This window comes from Euprymna scolopes, chromosome 26 (assembly GCF_053919585.1).
Source record: "Euprymna scolopes isolate OS-2025 chromosome 26, ASM5391958v1, whole genome shotgun sequence".
Taxonomy (NCBI): domain Eukaryota; kingdom Metazoa; phylum Mollusca; class Cephalopoda; order Sepiida; family Sepiolidae; genus Euprymna; species Euprymna scolopes.
The window spans coordinates 26,241,133-26,262,165 of record NC_136507.1 but is presented as its reverse complement, the minus strand read 5'-3'; the positions used below and the strand labels follow the sequence as shown (position 1 = coordinate 26,262,165).

Genomic DNA, 21,033 nt, shown 5'->3' with positions numbered 1-21,033 from the left:
TAATACAATAGCAATGCCTGGAAAAATCATGGATTATATGGAAAAATGCGCGCATGAAAAGTAATATTCTTAAGATTTTATTCAACCTGGAAAAGTAAAGGACAAGAAATTCAACCTGGAAAAGTAAAGAACAAGATATTCTAGTAAAGTAAAAAATAAGAATTTTTTAGACTTAAAATATTGCAGCTAAAATAAAATTTGAATATTGATAAATATTTTATTTATTATTTGCATATGTTGTTGTTTATTGTTGAGTTAGAAAGGGTGTACATAAAAATTAATAATTTTATTATATCATAATTAGGATCATTTAATTCATTTTTATGTAAATTATAAAATTATTAATTCCATCTATTAACTAACTAATGAATTAATTTTATTCAAACAATTTTCACTACATAAATATATGCAAATAATAGGGGGGAAATAAGTTCAATCCAGCGACTGACACCCTTTCTAACTCAACAATAAACAACAACATATGCAAATAATAAATAAAATATTTATCAATATTCAAATTTTATTTTTAGGTGCAATATTTTAAGTCTAAAAAATTCTTATTTTTTACTTTACTAGAATATCTTGTTCTTTACTTTTCCAGGTTTAATAAAATCTTAAGAATATTACTTTTCATGCGCGCATTTTTCCATATAATATATATATATATATATATATATATATATATATATATATATATATATATATATATATATATATATATATATATGAGAGAGAGAGAGAGAAACAGACAGATATGAAGAGGATGAAATAGATTGATTAATACGAATATTAATATATATATATATATGTATATATATATATATATATATATATATATATACTTCATTTACTCACATAAAATTAATATACAAAAGTATAAATTTATGCGTAAACTTTAAGTATTTACTTCAAAATTGATCAATACGTAGGTAGAGCAAGTTAGTAATTTATAATTATTAATCGCCATATATGTTTTATATATATATATATATATATATATATATATATATATATAATATTTAAACAATATATATATATATGTATATTATTATTATTATTATTATTATTAGATAAATTTTTTAATAGGAGACTTATCGGGATAACGCAAAGCTCAACAAATTGAGGTGGAGCTTATATAGAAGATAAAGAATAAAAAAACGACAACATAAAAATATATACTAATGCATATTTTTTTTTTTTTACACAGTGATCACCACTTATCAAGGCCCGGAAGCCACTCAGGGATAAGGGTTATTGCAAGTACATTACGTTAGTATGGAGATTTGATGAAGTGTTTACTTAAGGGGGCGGTTCATTAGGAATTTGTTAACATTAGACTTGAAGACATCCAAGTTGTAGTCCGGAGGGAAGCAGGCAGACGGAACAGAGTTCCACAGGCGTGCAGTTCTAAGAAATAGATTCAATATGGATGTTACATCATTTAGCGGTGTAGGATAAGTAAGCGCTTAATACCTAGGTATTTCGAAGCATAATGCTTCTCATCAAAAGAGGGGAGAAGGTGCTAGGCAAAATATTAGAGAGGCAACGTCTAGCAATAACTACGTTAGGAGCAAAATAATGAGGCGTGAGATTAAAAGGATAATGCATTGAAAATATGGAGGGAGGGAGATAAGACAACTACAGGAATTAATGCGATAAAGGTAAGAAAAATTGTTGATATAACATAGTGGATTTAGGTGGTGTGTAAAGTGCTTAAGGAGTTTTTCATGGTAGGTTGTGTGGCATATGTTCAATACTTGCGTTCTATGCGGAGAAGTGGCTTTAATATCGAGAAAACAATAGGGAAGAGAATAAAGGTAGATGCTCTTATATTCATATAGAGTTAGGGGCTATGAACACACAATTATTAGTATGGGGGGTGGACAATTCCTACTGACCATGAGATTCGAACACAGTTACAAAGCCACATCTTACTTCATTTGCTGAGCCTTTACCTCAGGGCCACCAAACAATTGCAACGGGAATAAATGGAATTAAAATTATATATACACTTGTACCCGATATTATTCATACCCCCCCCTTGAAAATTGAATTTATTAGGTGTAACTTTGTAAGAATTTATTGTTTACGTCCATATTGATACATATTCGTAATAAACCTCTTCTGATCATTTTCGTCATTTTAAAATCTCGGGATACTTGTAATAAAAGAAATATACAGCTATTTATAAAATCTGCAATGTTCAAAAATAATCATACCCCCTTATTTTTTCAGTATTAATCGAGTTTTGACTGTTTGTTTCCTGTTTGATTCTTATTTTGAATGCTTTTATACAACCTTTGATTAATTTCATTGCGTTTTTTGCATTTTTTCAGAAATTAAAATGATATCAACTGAAAACCAATAAAAGAATAAAAATTATTAGAATGGGGAAGAAAAAAAGAGCTTAGTAATGATCTAAGGACTAAAATTGTGAATTCACATAAGGATGGTTTAGGTTACAAGTCAATTTCTAAGAAATTTGAGGTCCCTACAGCAACAGTACAGAGCATCATCAAAAAATTCCAGAGTCACCACACAACAAACAACTTGATTGGTAGAGGAAAGAAAAGGAAACTGTCTGCTAGAGCCACCCGGAATATTGTAAGAAGTGTTAATGCAAATCCAACCACCACTACTAAGGACATTTTAGAAAATCTGGAGTCTTCTGGCATAAAAATATCAAGGCAAACATTGCAAAGGACTCTGCATGAAAATGGTCTGAAAGGAAGAAGACCAAGAAGGACTCCATTGCACACCGGAAAACACCTTGCAGCACGTCTAAAGTTTGCTAGGACCCATGTGAATTCTCCAGAGTCCGTTTTTTCAAGTATTTTGTGGACTGACGAAACAAAAATTGAATTGTTTGGCCATATGGATGCTTCTTATGTTTGGAGGAAGAAAGGAGAAGCTTACAACCCAAAGAACACCATACCCACGGTGAAACATGGTGGTGGTAGCCTAATGTTTTGGGGCTCCTTTTCGGCTAGTGGTCCAGGTAGTTTGGTCAAGATAGATGGAACCATGAAGAAGGAGCAATATTTGGAGATACTCCAGAAAAACATTAGACAGGATGCGGAGAAGCTCCATTTAGGAGCAAACTGGGTCCTTCAACAGGATAATAATCCAAAACATACTGCCAAAATAGTCAAGAAATGGTTTGAGGATAATCAAATTAATGTTTTGGAATGGCCTAGCCAGAGTCCCGACCTGAACCCTATCGAAAACCTCTGGCACATATTAAAAACTGAGGTTAAAAAGCGGAAACCTAGAAATTTGAGGGATTTGGAGAACTACTGCATTGAAGAATGGTCAAAAATCAGTGTTGATGCTTGTAAAAACCTTGTTGATAAATATCCAAAACGGTTACAGGCAGTTATTAAGAATAAAGGGCATGCTATTGACTATTAGTAAGAGGGGTATGAATAATTTTGAACTAGTGGCATTATTGTTTTTCTTTGTATAATGTTTCAAACTTGCATAATTTATTTATTTGTTGAGTTTAAATTAAATGCTTATGCTTGATTTATTGTTTGAAATCCCTTTAATATTGTCTACCTTCTGGTTTGAGCAATATTCTTATAGAAATCTCAAAGATCCGAGGGGTATGAATAATATCGGGCACAAGTGTATATATATATATATATATATATATATATATATATATATGTGTGTGTGTGTGTGTGTATATGTTGTTTTAATATATATGTATGTGTGTGTGTGTGTATATGTTGTTTTAATATATATGTATGTGTGTGTGTGTATATATATGTTGTTTTAATATATATGTATGTGTGTGTGTGTATATATATGTTGTTTAATATATATGTGTGTGTGTGTATATATATGTTGTTTTAATATATATGTGTATGTGTGTATATATATATGTGTGTGTATATATATGTTGTTTTAATATATATGTGTATGTGTGTGTATATATATGTGTGTGTGTATATATGTTGTTTTAATATATATGTGTATGTGTGTGTATATATATATGTTGTTTTAATATATATATATATGTATGTGTGGGTGTATATATATATATATATGTTGTTTTCATATATATATGTATGTGTGTGTATATATATATGTTGTTTTAATATATATATATGTATGTATGTGTGTATATATATGTTGTTTTAATATATATATGTGTGTGTGTATATATATGTTGTTTTAATATATATATATGTGTGTGTGTATATATATGTTGTTTTAATATACATATATGTGTGTATGTGTATATATATATGTTGTTTTAATATATGTGTGTGTATATATATATATATATGTTGTTTTAATATATATATATATGTGTGTGTATGTATATATGTGTTGTTTTAATATATATATGTGTGTGTGTATATATATGTTTTTTAATATATATATGTGTGTGTATATATATGTTGTTTTAATATATATGTGTGTGTGTATATATATATGTTGTTTTAATATATATGTGTGTGTGTATGTATGTATATATATATGTTATTTTAATATATACATGTTTGTATATATATGTTGTTTTCATATATACATGCGTGTATATATATATGTTGCTTTAATATATACATGTGTGTATATATATATGTTGTTTTAATATATACATATGTATATATATATATATATAGTTTTAATATATACCTATGTGTATATATATCGTTTTAATATATATATGTATATAGTTTTATTATATATCTATATTTTTAATATATATAATTGTATATATAGTTTTAATATATATTTATAAAGTTGTAATATATATATACATATATATATAGTTTTAATATATATATAATTAGTTTTAATACACTTAATATATATATATATATATATATATATATATTTAATACACACACACACACGCACATATAGCTACTTCATTTAATCACATACATTAATGTACGAAGATATAATTTTATGCGTAAATTTTCATGCTCAATACATAGGTAGAGCTAATTTATGAAAATATATATGGCAATTATAATATATATAAAAGTGAACGTGTCTGTGTATCTGTCTGTCTGTGTGTCTCTGTGTGTACATTTCCCTATGCAATAACTCTGTCAACTTTTAGTCTACAGACTCGAAATTTGATATACAAGATACTGAGATTTGGAGAAATCTTTGTGATCGGTTTTCGGCCAGAAATCTGGCTGTTAATGGGTCAAAGTTCAACGATTTGACCTTTGAGAATTTTACAAAACTCCTCCGACAACTTTGGGTCTAAACACTTGAAATTTTAGATATAGGTTCCTTCGATCTGGATCTTACTTAATAGCTTGATTTGAACACAAAACAATAAATGTTAAGGCGTCATAATAGGGGTCAAAGTTTTTAAATATTTTACCTCTGCGGTTTCTGCCAAATTACTCAGAAAATGTCTGGTCTAAATATTTGAAATTTTACATAAAGGGTATTCAGAGATAGGGCAAGCTTTTTAATCGGTTTAGGTCGAAAATTTTTAGTTACCAATATATAAATGTATGTATGTATGTATGTATGTTTGCACGTCTGCCTAAAACTTTCGTCAGAGGAGAAGGATCTTTATAAGATCAGTATCGTTTTGAAGTTCGACCTGTCAGACGACAAATATCGAAAAATTGACTGAAAACATTAATATCTTCACCTTCAATTGGATATTTTTCTATGGGGGGTCGCTTTTTCGCCGATATTTTTGAAAGTCATCCTCTCCTTTGGATTGTCTAGCCTTAATTAAAACATAAGTCACTTCCGATTTGGCGGTGGTCGTAACAGCAAAGATGTCAGGTTTTTCCCCCTGTTCTTTTCCTCCTTCATGATACGGGTTCGAGCCTGCCTTTCTACTACCATTTTATTTATTTTTTTTTTTGCTCAACACACACATCCAAACACCCGGGCAACGCCGGGCTGAAATGCTAGTATATCTATAAAAGTAAAAATTTGTGTGTGTGTGTGTGTGTGTGTGTGTGTGTGTGTGTACACATTTCCTTTCCAAATAACTCTGTCAATTTTCAGTCTATAGACTCGAAATTTGACATACGAAGTATTGAGATTTGGAAAAATCTTTTCAATCCGGTTTCGGCCAGAAATTTCGCTGTTAAGGGGTCAAAGTTCAAGGATTAGACCTTTGAGAACTCTCCCAAACTCCTCCGCCAACTTTGGGTCTAAACACTTGAAAATTCAGATGTAGGTTACTTAGACATGGGTCAAACATTTTAATTTGATTTGAGCCCAAAACAATAAATGTTAAGAGGTCAAAATCGGGGACAAAGTTTTAAAAGATTTGATCTCTGCTGTCTCTACCAACTTTTCTCTGTGGTAGTTAAGGAAGCCTATTATATAGAAAAGCATTACGGTGTATATTCACACTTTTTAATATATACATATGCACACTTTTTAATATATACATATGCACACTTTTTAATATATACATATGCACGTAAAGTTATGAGCGGTACATAGGGCCCAAGCAAAGCCGGGTTGAACTGCTAGTAAAATCGATTTCTTTATCGTTTCTTTGTCTTCGATAGCTTCTTTTTCAACAAAATCGATATTTGATTCTACTTCGTCAGTTTTTTGTGTTTCAGTAAGTTCTTACTTATTTGATCCTACCTCATCTCTACAAAAACTGATAAAGATAAGTTTTTAATATTGGGAAAATCCAACATCCACACACACACACACACAAAAAAAACGATCTCTGGTTTCGGAAAAAAATAGAAATTTTCTCACTCTAGACGGATTTTCCTTAACTGACGGAGGGCAGAAAATATGAAGTGCAATATTAGAACAAATACTACATTTTATTCATAGCCAAAAGGCCAAGGAGATATTGTTGTTAAGTATAAAATGTAATTCGATTTTATCCTTTCCAGTAAATACTTTGTCTTGGTCGGAATTAATTTCAGATATTCGCTATCTTTAATAAGACTTATGATATGACTGATGATTCGTCAGAAATTATTATTTTACCAATTATTTGATCATCTGAAGTTCAAAATAGACTCCGTAGCCTCAGAGGGGATGTCCTTTTACGGCATATCGGCCTTTTCTTTTTTTTTTTTTAAATATTTCTGTGCTACATAAATAAAAGAATTCATTTCAATGAATTATGCACAGTGACTTGTGTTTACTATATTTCCATTCATTACTACGGATTTCTTTTACGGCATATCGGCCTTTTCTCTTTTTTAAAATATTTCTGTGCTACATAAACAAAAGAATTTATTTCAATGAATTATGCACGGTGACTTGTGTTTACTATATTTCCATTCATTACTACGGATTTCTTTTACGGCATATCGGCCTTTTCTTTTTTTTTCAAATATTTCTTGTATCATTTGTTTTCTTTTGTGTGTTCATTTTTTTCTTCTATTTTTTTACTGCGTATGTGTGCATGTTCTCTCTCTCTTTTTAAATTATTGTTTTATTTCGTTGTGAATTTCTTTTTCTTTTTTTTCGCATTCTGTGATCGTCTAGTAAACGTTGTGTTTTTTTTTTTCGTGGTAACTCCAGTTTCTTTTTCTTTTTTTAACCCGCCCTTGCATGAGTGAACTAGTCACGTACACCAAATTATTTATATTTTGTTATATATACCCCAGGTTCGGTTTTTTGCATCGCTGATGCAAACTGGTTCACGGGCACCAAAATATGTATATGTTATATAGGGGTTTCATTATAAGAGAGTCTTATTATAAGTGATGCTTAGAAAGAGTGTTATTAGAATGTTTGTCGTTGAGAGAGTTTTATTAAGAGGGATGTTGAAAGACTCAGAGGGAGAGAGATTGTTCATTTATTACGATTCTTATATATTAAAAGTTCATTACTTAAAATGTGTAGAATGGAAGAAGAAGAAACTTTGAGTGAGGAGATAGTGTTCAGACAGTCTTAGTGTAGATATGCTGATGTTGATTCACATTGTGGATATAAGATGTGTATGTCACGACATTTTATAACACAGACATATAATAACAATTCAATTTACCTTTTTGTAGAATCATAAGACAAGACGACGTTTTACAAAACACATGATGGGTTTATTTCTTCACGACCGGCCGTGGTTTTCATCATCAAGAATTCAAAGCTTTACATTTTAGTTTCAAAGTGATCGTCTCGCTTCCTAGACGTTCGAATTCCCAGACCCTCTCTGAGTTTTTCACTGACTAACTAACTCTAACTATCACTTCCTATATTGAGAAATCCATGCATGTCCGGCCACGTGACTAAAATTCACGTGCCCTCAACATGCGTGGACTTGCACGTTTCCAATATTATGATTTCCCAATAACCTATTTTTCTTTTGTTGTCTTCACAAAGGAATTCAACCTACATATCTAATTTATTTAACCCATATTTTATTATCCACATTCTTTCTAACAATTGAATAGTTTATTTATTTCATCTGAATTAACAATTTACTGGACATTCCATTTAAACCTATTGTTCTTTAAAACTTATGTCCCGAGTTCGATTTCTTCTTTCTCTCATTTTATTTTCATCTTAATTAATCTCTCTATTTTTATACTTACATGAAAAGGGGACAGCCCTTATCATGTAACACAATATGGTTGTCTTCAAGTCTAACGTAAACAAGTTTTTGATGAGCCGTTCGATATAAGTTAACAAATTTACCGAATTTCCATTATTAATGATTACTAGATTGTCCAATTTCTACTGTACACTCCTTAACCCTTATCCTCGAGTGGCCTCTTGGCCTTGATAAGCGGTGATGCATATGTAAAAAACAAAAAAAAAACCCCAAAAACACGCCTTTAAGAATTTATTTATTTGATTTTTAAGAATTGTTTTTTTTTTATTTGATTTTCGTGTGAAGCTTATTTAAAGGTGCCTTTAATGTGATCATTGTTCGTTCAGGGTCAGTAACAGTTTTGCTTCAAAATCATCATCCCGTCGCCTTTTTAAATAAGATTCATAATAACTAGCAAAACCACGTTAGTTGAAAATTTTTTAAACACAAATAAAATGAATGAAAAATAAAATAAAACAAATAACAACGAATTTAAAACAATTTTTAACAAATTATTTGTTAACGTAAAAAAAGGCTAAAAATAATTGATTTAAAAAAGCATGATATATATATATATATATATATATATATATATATATATACTAGCATGGGTTCCCGGCGTTTCCCGGGTGTTTGAGGTGTATGCTGAGCAAAAAATAAAAAAAAAAACGGTAATTTTTTTTAACTTTGACCCCTATTATGACACCTTAACATTTATTGTTTTGGGCTCAAATCAAGTTAAGTTAGATCCATGTCCAAGGAACATATATCTAAAATTTCAAGTGTTTAGACCCAAAATTGTCAGACACAGAGACACGTTCACTTTTATAGATATACTAGCATGGGTGCCCGGCGTTGCCCGGGTGTTTGACGGTGCATGCTGAGCAAAAGAATTTTTAAAAAGCGGTCATTTTTTTTTTAATTTTGAGCCCTTATAATGGTCCTTATCATTTATTGTTTTGGGCTCAAATCAAGTTATTAAGTTAGATCCATATCTAGGGAATCCATATCTAAAATTTCAAGTGTTTAAATTCAAAATTGTCGGAGGAGTTTGGTAGTGTTTTCAAAGGTCAAATCGTTGAACTTTGGCCCCTTAACAGCCAAATTTCTGGCCGAAAACCGATCACATAGATTTTCCCAAATCTCAGTACCCGTTATATCAAATTTCGTGTCTGTAGACTTTAAATTGACAGAGTTATTGCGTCGGGAAATATACACAGACACAAACATAGACACGTTCACTTTTATATATAGATAAACATGAAATGATTGTTTGGAAATCCATTTAAATTTGATAATTCTCTGATTTGGAGAAAATTTTTTGATGTTTATTTTGAACAAAATCTATTTTCAAAATAAAAATACAGAAAAATATTAAAAAAAAAACAAACTTTATGATGTACGTACCTATCATAGAACGAAGATGTCATATTCCAAAAATCATGTAAATTGATTAAGTAGATTTTTTGTTGATAAGAAAATCAAAATTAATGACGATGCAAGACATTATATTTTAGTCCGCCATGTTTTATAAATAAAGAGGAAGGGCCGACAACTCAATTAGAACTATCGAAATCAAAACCAGCCTTGCATTTACTATTAAAATTGATAAAAATCGTAAAAAGATCAAACTACTTCGTTCCATGACGGGTACATATATAATGAAGATTATTTAAAAAAAAAAAAAAAGTTTAATTCTAAATAAATCTGCATTAATTTTTTTTTTTTTTTTTTTTTTTTACACAGTGATCACCACTTATCAAGGCCCGGAAGCCACTCAGGGATAAGGGTTATTGCAAGTACATTACGTTAGTGTGGAGATTTGATGAAGTGTTTACTTAAGGGGGCGGTTCATTAGGAATTTGTTAACATTAGACTTGAAGACATCCAAGTTGTAGTCCGGAGGGAAGCAGGCAGACGGAACAGAGTTCCACAGGCGTGCAGTTCTAAGAAAGAAGCTTTGTTCATGGAATCCGCGTTTTGATTTAGGCACAGATATAGAGTGGGGGAAATTTTTCACAGTGGATTCAGCTAGACGGGTGTTTTTCGTGAAAGATTGGCGAGGGGGGACCAGGGATTGGAGTTCAGACGAGCACCTGCCATGAAAATAACGATAAAACAAGGATAGGCTCGCAACGTCTCTTCTGTGGGAGAGGGGTTGCAGGGTAGAGAAAAGGGCATCCCCCACTAAACCACAAAGTCTATTTTGTACTCTGTCAAGGCATGATAGGCTGTTTTTGGCAGCTCCTGCCCAGATATGGCAACAGTATTCCATCCTTGGACGTACTTGGCTTTTATATAGATAGAGAATTGTATCAGTAGTGAGATATTTAAGCGTTCTTTACGACAAGGCCACGCTATGGGGCATGACTATATATTGGGTACAATATACTAATCAATAGAGAATTGGTTCTATAATAACGATTGCGCAGTTCGCGTAAATTTGAATATCATATTTAATGTATTTTAACAATACCGGGAACCCTACTAGTCATAAATCTTAAAATCGCTAAAAAATCGTTAAGAAATAAACTCCTTCGTTCCATAACGGGTTCATATACAATGTAGATTATTTTTAAAAAAAGTTTAATTCTAAATAAACTTGCATTAATTAAAATATATTTTAGCGTATTTTACGACCAGGCCACGCTATGGGGCATTACTATATATTAGCTACAATGTATTTATCAATAGATGACTGGATCTATAATGATGAATACAAAATCTGCATGAATTTAAATATATTTAAGCGTAATTTACGAGCAGGCTATTGGGTACAATATAATAAGCAATAGAGACTTGGTTCTATATTAATGAGTACGTAATCTGCATAGATATCATATTTAATGTATTTTAACAACATTGGGAAACCTATTAGTCATAAATATTTTTCTACAGTTTATTTATTTTTGTTAAATAGGTTTAGTTATAAATCAGCACTAATATTATATTATTATAATATTATAAGATTTAAAGTTATTTTTTGTTAACAACCAATGAGGTTCGGTAAATTTTGTGCATTCGTTTCTTCGATTCTATTTCGGAAAAAGGTTACTCACAGGGGAGATCACATGTAACACAGTGCGGACGCGCGTATGCAAATGCATGCGAAATGACTTCACCGGTAGAGAAAAAAAAAGACCTTAAAAAGGACGATCATATTAGAGAGATGAGCACGTTGGAGATAACGTTAGAGATGTGAATATCGTTCAAGATCACGTTATAGATATGGAGCAAGGAACGAAATAACGTTTGAGATCACGCGAGAGACATGAATAACGTTAGAGATCACGTGAGAGACGTGAATAACGTTAAGATCACGGGAGAAACGCGAATAATGTTAGAGATGACGTAAGAGACGTGAATGACGTCCAAAATCACGCGAGAGACGTGAAAAACGTTCGAGATCACGTGGGCGACATTACGATCATAACAATTAGGAAATAAATGTCGTTGTTACAAAGAAAAATCTAGTTGAAGTTCTTTTCTATTCTTGGTCTCCTTCGCAACTGGGATTACAACATGGGTCGATAATTATCATTAAAATAAATTATTTGAATAAAAAAATAGCAAAAGAAAAACAAAAACTACTGTTTATATAAGGCCAGAAAGGGTGTTGATACTGACCGCACTGGTTCCATTTGATAGCATTCCCATTGCTAACCAATAAGGCAAGGGAAATGGTCAATAAGCCTCCGAACAGCATTCTGGATGATGATAGCGAAGCAAAACTGACTGTGAATGTCGTCTCTTGCTCTGAATGGACAATGGTCAAACTGGAGGCACTTTTAAATAGGCATCAGACGTAGATCAAATAAACAAACAAAAAAAAATGGAGGCGTGGTTAACTAATAATTTCTGACCAATCATAAGTCATATCAGAATTAATCTTTGATTCGTTCGTGTGAAAGAGCAAAAGAAACAAAGAAAGCGACGGATATAGAGATAGAAAAAGATAAAGAACAAGGTGAAGAGAAAAAGAAAGATGAGAGGGGGGTGACAAAAATACAATGATAAGGAATATCAACCAAAAGTTAAGAGAAGAAAGATTAAAAATTGTGAGAATTTAAACAGGTGTGTTTAAAAAAAAAAATTTTTAAGTTAAAATGTCCACCTGAGTTTCTGAGTTCATTGTAAACATCAACTGAATTAAAGGAATAAATTATGAGATGGTCAACATCATGAACTTTGAAATATAGACTTTTGTCATTTATTCACTATATATATATCTATCTATACTTCTATAAACTCGTTTTTCTTTCCGTGTATTGATATTCATATTAAAACCCCTCTTCTATTTATTTAAAAAGAAAATACAATTTTCTTATACATGAGTTGTGGAATTGCATTCACTAGCAAACGATCTAGCTAATTTGCATATTTTTTTCAACATTCATGTTAATTAATTCCCTATTAGTTTTTTCGGTTTTCTTATGGGATGATCATCTTTAGTTAACTATTACGTGCAATTATATTCATGCAGATATTCTACTTGATTTATACTTGCATAATATTTGCGTAAAATGTTTATAGTAAACACAAAATTGTTTTCATATATATTTATGTATACGTATATATTTTTGTTTAACAAATTTTGCCTACCAAACTCCTCCTAGAGTTTTTGGTCTACAGACATGAAACTTCATATATAAGGTATTTGAATCCATTACAAACTTTATATTTGGGTTTTAGCCCGGAAAAATCGGTGCAAAAGTGTGAAAATTAAAAAAATGAAATTTGGCAGGTGAAGGTCGAACGCCGGCATTACGAATGCATGACGTAGTAGCTATTAGTTCATGTTTCAATTTTTAGCCTTGCAGTAAACAGGTTTTCATAGCCCAGTCATTGATGGCAGAGGAAAAATAAATCGTGAGCTGAACGTTTTGGTTTAGATTCTCGGTGGTGGCGCATGAGTCTTTTTTTTTTTAATACTTTTTAAATTATTACTGTATATCGCATCCAGTTTATCTATCTATCTATCTATCTATCTATCTATCTATCTATCTATCTATGAAAGTGAAAATGTCTGTCTGTCTTTTCTCTACGGTAGTTAAGGAAGACTATTATACAGAAAGGCATTACTTTACATATTCACACTGTTTAATATATGCTATGCACATAACCTCATGAATAGTACATAGGGCCCGAGCAAAGCTAGTATATATATATATATATATATATATATATATATATATATATATATATATATATATATAAGTGAACGTGTCTGTCTGTGTGTGTGTCTGTGTACATTTCTCTACGCAATAACTCTGTTAATTTTCAGTCTACAGATAAGAAATTAGATATACACGGTACTGAAATTTGGGAAAATCTTTGTAATTCGTTTTCGGCCAGAAATTTGGCTGTTAAGAGGTCAAAGTTCAACGATGTGACCTTTGAGAACTCTACCAAACTCCTCCGACAATTTCGGGTATAAACATTTGAAATTTTAGATATATGTTCCTTGGACATGGATCTAACTTAATAACTTGATTTGAGCCCAAAACAATAAATGTTAAGAGGTCATAATAGGGGTCAAAGTGTAAAAAGATTGACCTCTGCGGTCTCTACCAAATTACTCAGACAATTTCTGGTTTAAACATTTGAAATAAAGGGTATTCAGAGATAGGGCAGATTTTTAATCGGTTTGGGTCGAAAATTTAAGCTACCAATATATAAATGTATGTATGTTTGCATGTCTGCTTTAAACTTTCGATAGAGGCGGCGGATTTTCACAAGATCAGCATCATTTTGAAGCTCGACCCTTCAGACGACAAATACCGAAAAATTGGCTAAAAACATTAATTTCTTCACCTTTAACTGGGCACTTTTCAACAGGGAGAAGTCGCTTTTTTCACCGATATTTCGAAAGTCATCCTGCTCTTTTCGACCGACTAGCATTAAGTTAAACCTACGCCACTTCGGGTTTGGCGCTGGTCGTAAACGCAAAGACGTCATGTTTTTTCCTGTTCTCTTCCTCCTTTGCGGTACGGGTTTGAGCCTGCCTTCCTACTACCATTTTTTTTTTTTTGCTCAACACACACTTCCAAACACCCAGGCAACGCCGGGCTGAAATGCTAGTATAGAGAATAAAATACAAAAATTTATATTCCAAAATTCATGATGTTGACCATCTTATAATTTATTCCTTTAATTCAGTTGACCTATAAAATTCTTGACATATATCTATATATATAAAAATGTAACTCTTGGTTCGTTCGCAATTAATAGTCTAAAAAACCACTGGACGGATTGCTTCCACGTTTTGGTATAATGTTTACCATATCCATGTGTGTTTTTATATATTTCTTTTTAATTATAACATTATACTTAATTTTTCTATGATAAATAGGTGGTTTTCTTTGTACCGATAGGCCATTTTTTTTATTTAGGGACAATTATTTATTGCCGCTTCCTGTCACGTGACCAATGTTTCCAATTTAGCGGTTTTCCTGCTAGATCTGGAGATTTCGTTTGCAATCTATCGGGGAATTCTATAAAATACACTCCCGCAATTTTAGATTAAAAAATAAAGAAAAGCGCTTGAAAATACTTTGAAACATAAAATAAACTCATTCATGTAAGTAAAAAAAAAAGTAGCATTTATTGCCTTTGGTAACAATTATTTGTTGATTATTTGTTTTGTTTTTCACCTTTTTTTTCGGCTAACCATTCTTAAATCTCGCTATAAAATCGATTTTTCCAAGTACCTTTTAGGTGGGGGGCATTCCAACCTCCGAAGTTTAGTTTAAAATAGGATCTAAGCAACCCCGCTTAATTTAGAAGTATTTAGTCGAAAATTGTAAAAAGCAAGAAACAACAGCAAAAAAACTTATACCAATACAGTAGAATTTAATTATCTACCAACCTAAATACTTTTAACATGCTAAAACAAAGTTTTTTTTGTTTTTTATTTTTCTAATTTCAAAATATGTTGCACCATTATTGTGATGTTTAATTTGCAGTATATTTCAATTTAACTTTTATTATAAAAAGTTTGAGTTTATGATTTGTTTCTTGCAAAAAAAAATACCCTCTCTGAAAAAACAGGTAAAACTAGCTGATAAAATATGTAAGCCTTCTGGGGAGCTAACCGTTTCCATATAATTCCAGAAACATATAGTGAGAAAACACGGAACATTTTATATATTGAATATACTATATTTATATTTTTTTTTATTGTAGGAAGTTAAATTATGGAGTTTTTTTGAGGGGGGGTGAATTAGCGATTTTTGAAAATTTTAGATGATAAAAGTTAAAAATCTAGCGATTTTCTGGACATTTCTTTCTCCTAATCTCGCGGTTTTTTTTAACTCTCAGTTGCCAACACTGCATCACTAAAAGGATATTACAATATCCGTAAATTTTCAATGGGTTTAATCACATGATTATTGATAATGTAACCATGTGATTGAAATTTGATTTAAATTAACCACACGTGGTCGCTTTGCTATCAAATATTTATCGAAAAATGGTAGGTACAGACAAAATGAATGCCGACGCTCAAAGTGTATAAACATTTTGACCCCTCCCTTTACTTAAAAATTCACAAAAATCAGGAAATTAACCAATTTTAATGAAAATTTCAGTATTTATCAAATAATGATCGCAAAATATAATGAACTAATTATTTTTACTTAACTCTAAGTGAAAATGTTTTATTTTGTTTAAAAAAAATACCTTTATTAAAGTTATGGTTTTCAGTAGTAAATAAAAAACGCAAGAATTTATTTTTGCTTTTTTTTTTATAAATAAAGCATCGTAATTTGTAACAATAAAAATAATTTTTACAGGAACATTCCGAAAAAAATCCTAAAGTCCGTATTAATGAATTCGATATAACTCGAAGAAAAATGTATTTCTCGCATACTATTCAAGAAATTAAAGATTCAATCAGATTCCTATTTTATAAATTATTTAGGGTGAAATGAGTTTAGGAATTTATAGCCAAACCTAAATATTTTTTTTGCTTAAAAAAATAGCATTAATACAGTAAGTTAGGTAAAATTTGCATAGAATGCTCTGATTACGGTTGTTGTAAAAATGGAACGGAAATTTGAATTTCGTCCCCTTTTAAATTCGGTACATTTTTACATTACGTCCAACTCATCGTTCACATTCAACACGTCAACTTTTATAGCTTTTCGGGTATGCTGGCAAGGTTAGGGGTGTCTATTCCGAAAGCCGTTCTAACATGGGTAGATTGGTAGGTGTGTCAGAAATTTCGTGAAAAATATTGAATAATTCCACCCCGTCTTTTTAAGCTTATAACTCCTCGAAAAATGTAACTCAAGCCCTAATTTGTTTTTCAATTAAAGGAGCAAGGACCAAGGTTTCATTAAAAAAAAACAACAAAAAAAATAAAATAAAAAATAACGTGTTTTTTTTTAAAAAAAAGGTTTTAAACTTCGGACTTTACAGGTAAATTTCTAAAAACACTACTTTTTTGTGTTAAATTTGAATATATTATTTATTGACCTTTTCTCTTCAATTTGTGATATATAACACTTTGGTGAGTAAATTAATCATTTACTTTTTAATAGACATTTCAAAATTGGAGGAGTAAATTATTCGACCCCTGTCTTTCCAAGCTTATAACTACTCGAAAAATGTAATTCAAGCCCTAATTTGTTCTTCAATTAAAGGAGCAAGGACCCAGGTATCATTAAAGAAAAAAACAAAAGAAAAAACAAACAACGTAGTTTAAAAAAAAAACTTCGAACTTTACAGGTAAATTTCTAAAAAGCACTACTTTTTTATTTTAAATTTGAATATATTATTTATTGACCTTTTCTCTTCAATTTGTGATATATAAAACTTTGGTGAGTAAATTAATTATTTACTTTTTAATAGACACTTGAAAATGGGGAGGCGTAAATTAAAAAAAAAACGTTTTTCTAAAATATTACATTCAGTTTATTGGAAAGAGCATAAAATTTCACATTGATCCTGAGAATATCGTAAAAATAGAATCAATAGAAAAATTTTGATAGATTTTTAAAGTTTAAAAATTGAAAAATATTGAGTTCGTAAAATTCATTACTGTTTTTTATAAAATAAAAAAATATTTCTATTACTTTTAAAACAACTTTAATAGTTTATTTTGGAAGTATAATCCATAAAGAAAATAAACAACCCAATTTTAAAAGAGAAATTACGAGTGTTTTATATTTTATTCGCAGTTTCGTGATAGGGATGTCAAAAATTCCTACAAAAATTCTGATACATCTACTAGATTGGAGTGTTTATTCGTTGTAAACGTACCCGACAACCTATAAATGTCGACATTTCCAATGTGAATGGTAAGCTGGACTTATGTGAAAAATACAAAAAGATATACCAAACTGATTTTTTCGTTTAAAAATGGAATTATTTCCCTTTCGTTATTAATTTTTTTTCTTTTCTTTTTTTTTAATATTTTGTGCTTTATATACATAAAGTACAATTGTTGAATGTTACTGCTTTGATTATATTCGTTTGGGGGATACAATTAAAAAATTAAGAAAGATTAAAACGGAGCGAAATTTAAGTTTCCGCTCCATTTTTACAACAACCGTAAAACAGCGCATACTCAGCAAGTTTTATTGTAATTTATAAGCATAATATTGAAACACTAAATCAACATTTTATTTATTTTTCTGCATAATTAATGATGGAAGTATTTTTCTGTTTATTTCTGAACGTCTGTTAGAAAAAAATAATTTGTACATCCTCTTGAAAAAAAGAATCCAACTTTTCTCTACATTCACATAACTATTTACAGTGTTCATATAAAGCATTCATCTGTTCTTTTTATAATAAAAATTCCGTTTTCAAAGAGAAACGTTTACTGCCAAATTTCTTTAAAAATGTGCAAGTTCTCCTGAAACAAAAACTTTCATCTAACAATTTATGGTAAAAAATTAATTTTTTGGGGGGGGGGAGGGGGGGAAATAACAACTTTTATTGAGTAAAAAAATTGCATAAAATAATAAAAGTAAATGAACGAACAAAATGCAATTTTTCTTGAGGAATGTGTTCCATTTTAACAAACTGAGCCACAGCAACGCGTGGCCGGGTATAGCTAGTATATATATATATATATATATATATATATATATATATATATATATATATATACTAGCTAAAATCTTGAAGATTTAACTGTAACAGTTTTAGGATATTTATTTCTAATGTTATTTTTACATTGTTGTTGTTTTTTTTTTGCAGACTACCAGTTGGCCAGTTGTGTACAAATCACAAGGGCGATAGAAACCTTCTATCATGTCTGAAAGTGACACAATGTCCAACAAGCAAGATTGGAGATGCCCTGCTATACAACTGCGATTCAAGTTATGACAATAGGACCATTGTCAGGACTCTCAAAATGCATCGCTGGATTGCCATGAAGAACAGGGACGTACCCAGAATGATGAAAACAAAGTTTCTAGCCACAGTTATGGTCTTTGGTGCGGTTTAAAATGGGGGCCACATCATGCGACCTCGCATCTTCAAAGCCGGCTTGAAGTTAACACTAAAGTGTACTTGGATGTTCGGAAGAGTGTGGTGTGGCAGCAGGACTCGGTTACAAGTCTAAAGGGATCCAGGTTTGGCTTCAGAAGGAGTGCTATAACTTTGTACTCTTCTCTCCTGACCTTAACCCGCTGGACTACATTGTTTAGTCATATGTCGAGAACATCACCAACATGACCTCCCACAACACCAAAGCCAGCCTGATCGCGGCTATCCGTCGAGTATTTGCTGAGCTCCCACAGGCGCTTGTTACAAACTCGTATCGAAGCGGCGATGATTGAGGCTGAAGGGGGCTACATTGATTAGATGTCAGCTCTACTACATAATCAAGTAACCTGAATTGATTTTTACAATAAAAGTTTAAAAATAAAACTGTAATGTTGTTTTCTTTAGGGGGACACTTTTATCCTTCAACCATCTTCTATATATAAAAGTAAAAGGCAAAATGTGTGTTAGTGTGTGCACATTTTTTGTATGTCCGGCAAAGGCTTTTGGAGAGGAGCGCTCGGGGGAAGGGGGCGGTTCACTGATTCTTATAATTTTTTATATACTACCTAGATTATAATATCTTCAGTTTACGAAAAAAAGGTTGCGTCTGTCTTTTATTTGAGCTACTTTTACACGCTATTTTCGCGGTATTTCCTGGTCTCCGAGTGTTTCTTTGGCGTTTTCGTATAAAAGTGAAATTGATTCGAAAAAAAAAAACATCGAGTCCCTGGCCTCCGTGGCCAGCAGGTGTCGAAGGCAATCAGCTTTGACCACTGTGGGGGATACTCCTTCATATCAGACAATTGCTATTCATTAAAACACTGCCAGAGCTCCCAACTCTTGAGGGAGCTGATTTCCCCCACCTAGACGGAAAGAACGGGCTTCTAGCCAAACTTAAGTGCATGATTTCATTTCTTCTCCTGCGTTAACTCACTTTCTGTATAACTTTTTAATCGTTAAACTAGACCATTTTTCACTTCGTCGCCGAGCGGTAAGATATCAGGTTTTTTTTCACTTTCATCTTTGCATCACAAGTTCGAGCCTGGCTACCTACTACATTTTTTTTTCTCAACACACACTTCCAAACACCCGGAAAACGTCGGGCATCCAGGCTTGTCTATAACATAAATCTCACCTGTCTGTTTAAATGTATGTATGTATGTATGCATGTTTGCCTCAAACTTTTGACAGAGGCGACGGATTTTCACGAGATCGGTATCATTTTGAAGCTTGACCCTTCGGACAACAAATATTGAAAAATTGGCCAAATATCTTTAATTTCTTCACCCTCAACTGGGCGTTTTCTACAGAGAGGGGGTCGCTTTTTTCGCTGATATTTCGAAAGTTATCTCCTCTTTTCGATTGACTAGCCTTAATTTAAACCTACGCGACTTCGGGTTTGGTGATGGACGCAACAGCGAAGACGTCAAGTTTTTTTTTACGTTCTTTGCCTCCTTCGCGTTACGGGTTCGAGCCTGGCTGCCTGCTACCACATTTGTTTTTTTTTTGCTCAGCACACACCTCCAAACACCCGAGCAATGTCGGGCACCCAGGCTAGTATATAATAACAAATCTCACCTGTCTGTTATAATATATGTATGAATGTATGTATGTATGAATGTATGTATGTATGTATGTATGTATGTATGTATGTATGTTTAAAACTTTTGACAAACGCAACAAATTTTCACGAGATCGGTATCATTTTGAAGCTCGATCCTTCGGACAACAAATATAAAAAAAATGGCTAAAAACATTAATTCCTTCACCCTCGACTGGACCCTTTTCTACAATGTGGGATCGATTTTTGCCGATGTTTTCGGAAGTTATTCCCTCTTTTCGATTGATTAGCCTTAATTTAAACCTTCGCCACTTCTGGTTTGGCGATGGATGCAACGGCAAAGATGTCACTTTTTTTTTTTTGTTCTTTTCTTCCGTTGCGGTATCGGTTCGAGCCTTCCTGCCTACTATTACATTTTTTTTTTTTTTTTGCTTAACACCTCCAAACATCCGGGCAACAC

General features: G+C 31.6%; 1 protein-coding gene across 1 annotated transcript in view; it reads right to left on the bottom strand.

Moving 5' to 3' along the window:
- Positions 1–12,286, bottom strand: part of LOC145247865 (ganglioside GM2 activator-like) — a 22,936-nt gene extending 10,650 nt beyond the window's left edge. The window contains exon 1 of the mRNA XM_080109483.1: positions 12,140–12,286. Within this exon, the coding sequence (XP_079965609.1) occupies positions 12,140–12,218 (79 nt within the window). The 5' untranslated portion in view covers positions 12,219–12,286. The remainder of the gene's footprint in view (positions 1–12,139) is intronic.
- Between the last annotated feature and the right edge of the window lie 8,747 nt (positions 12,287–21,033).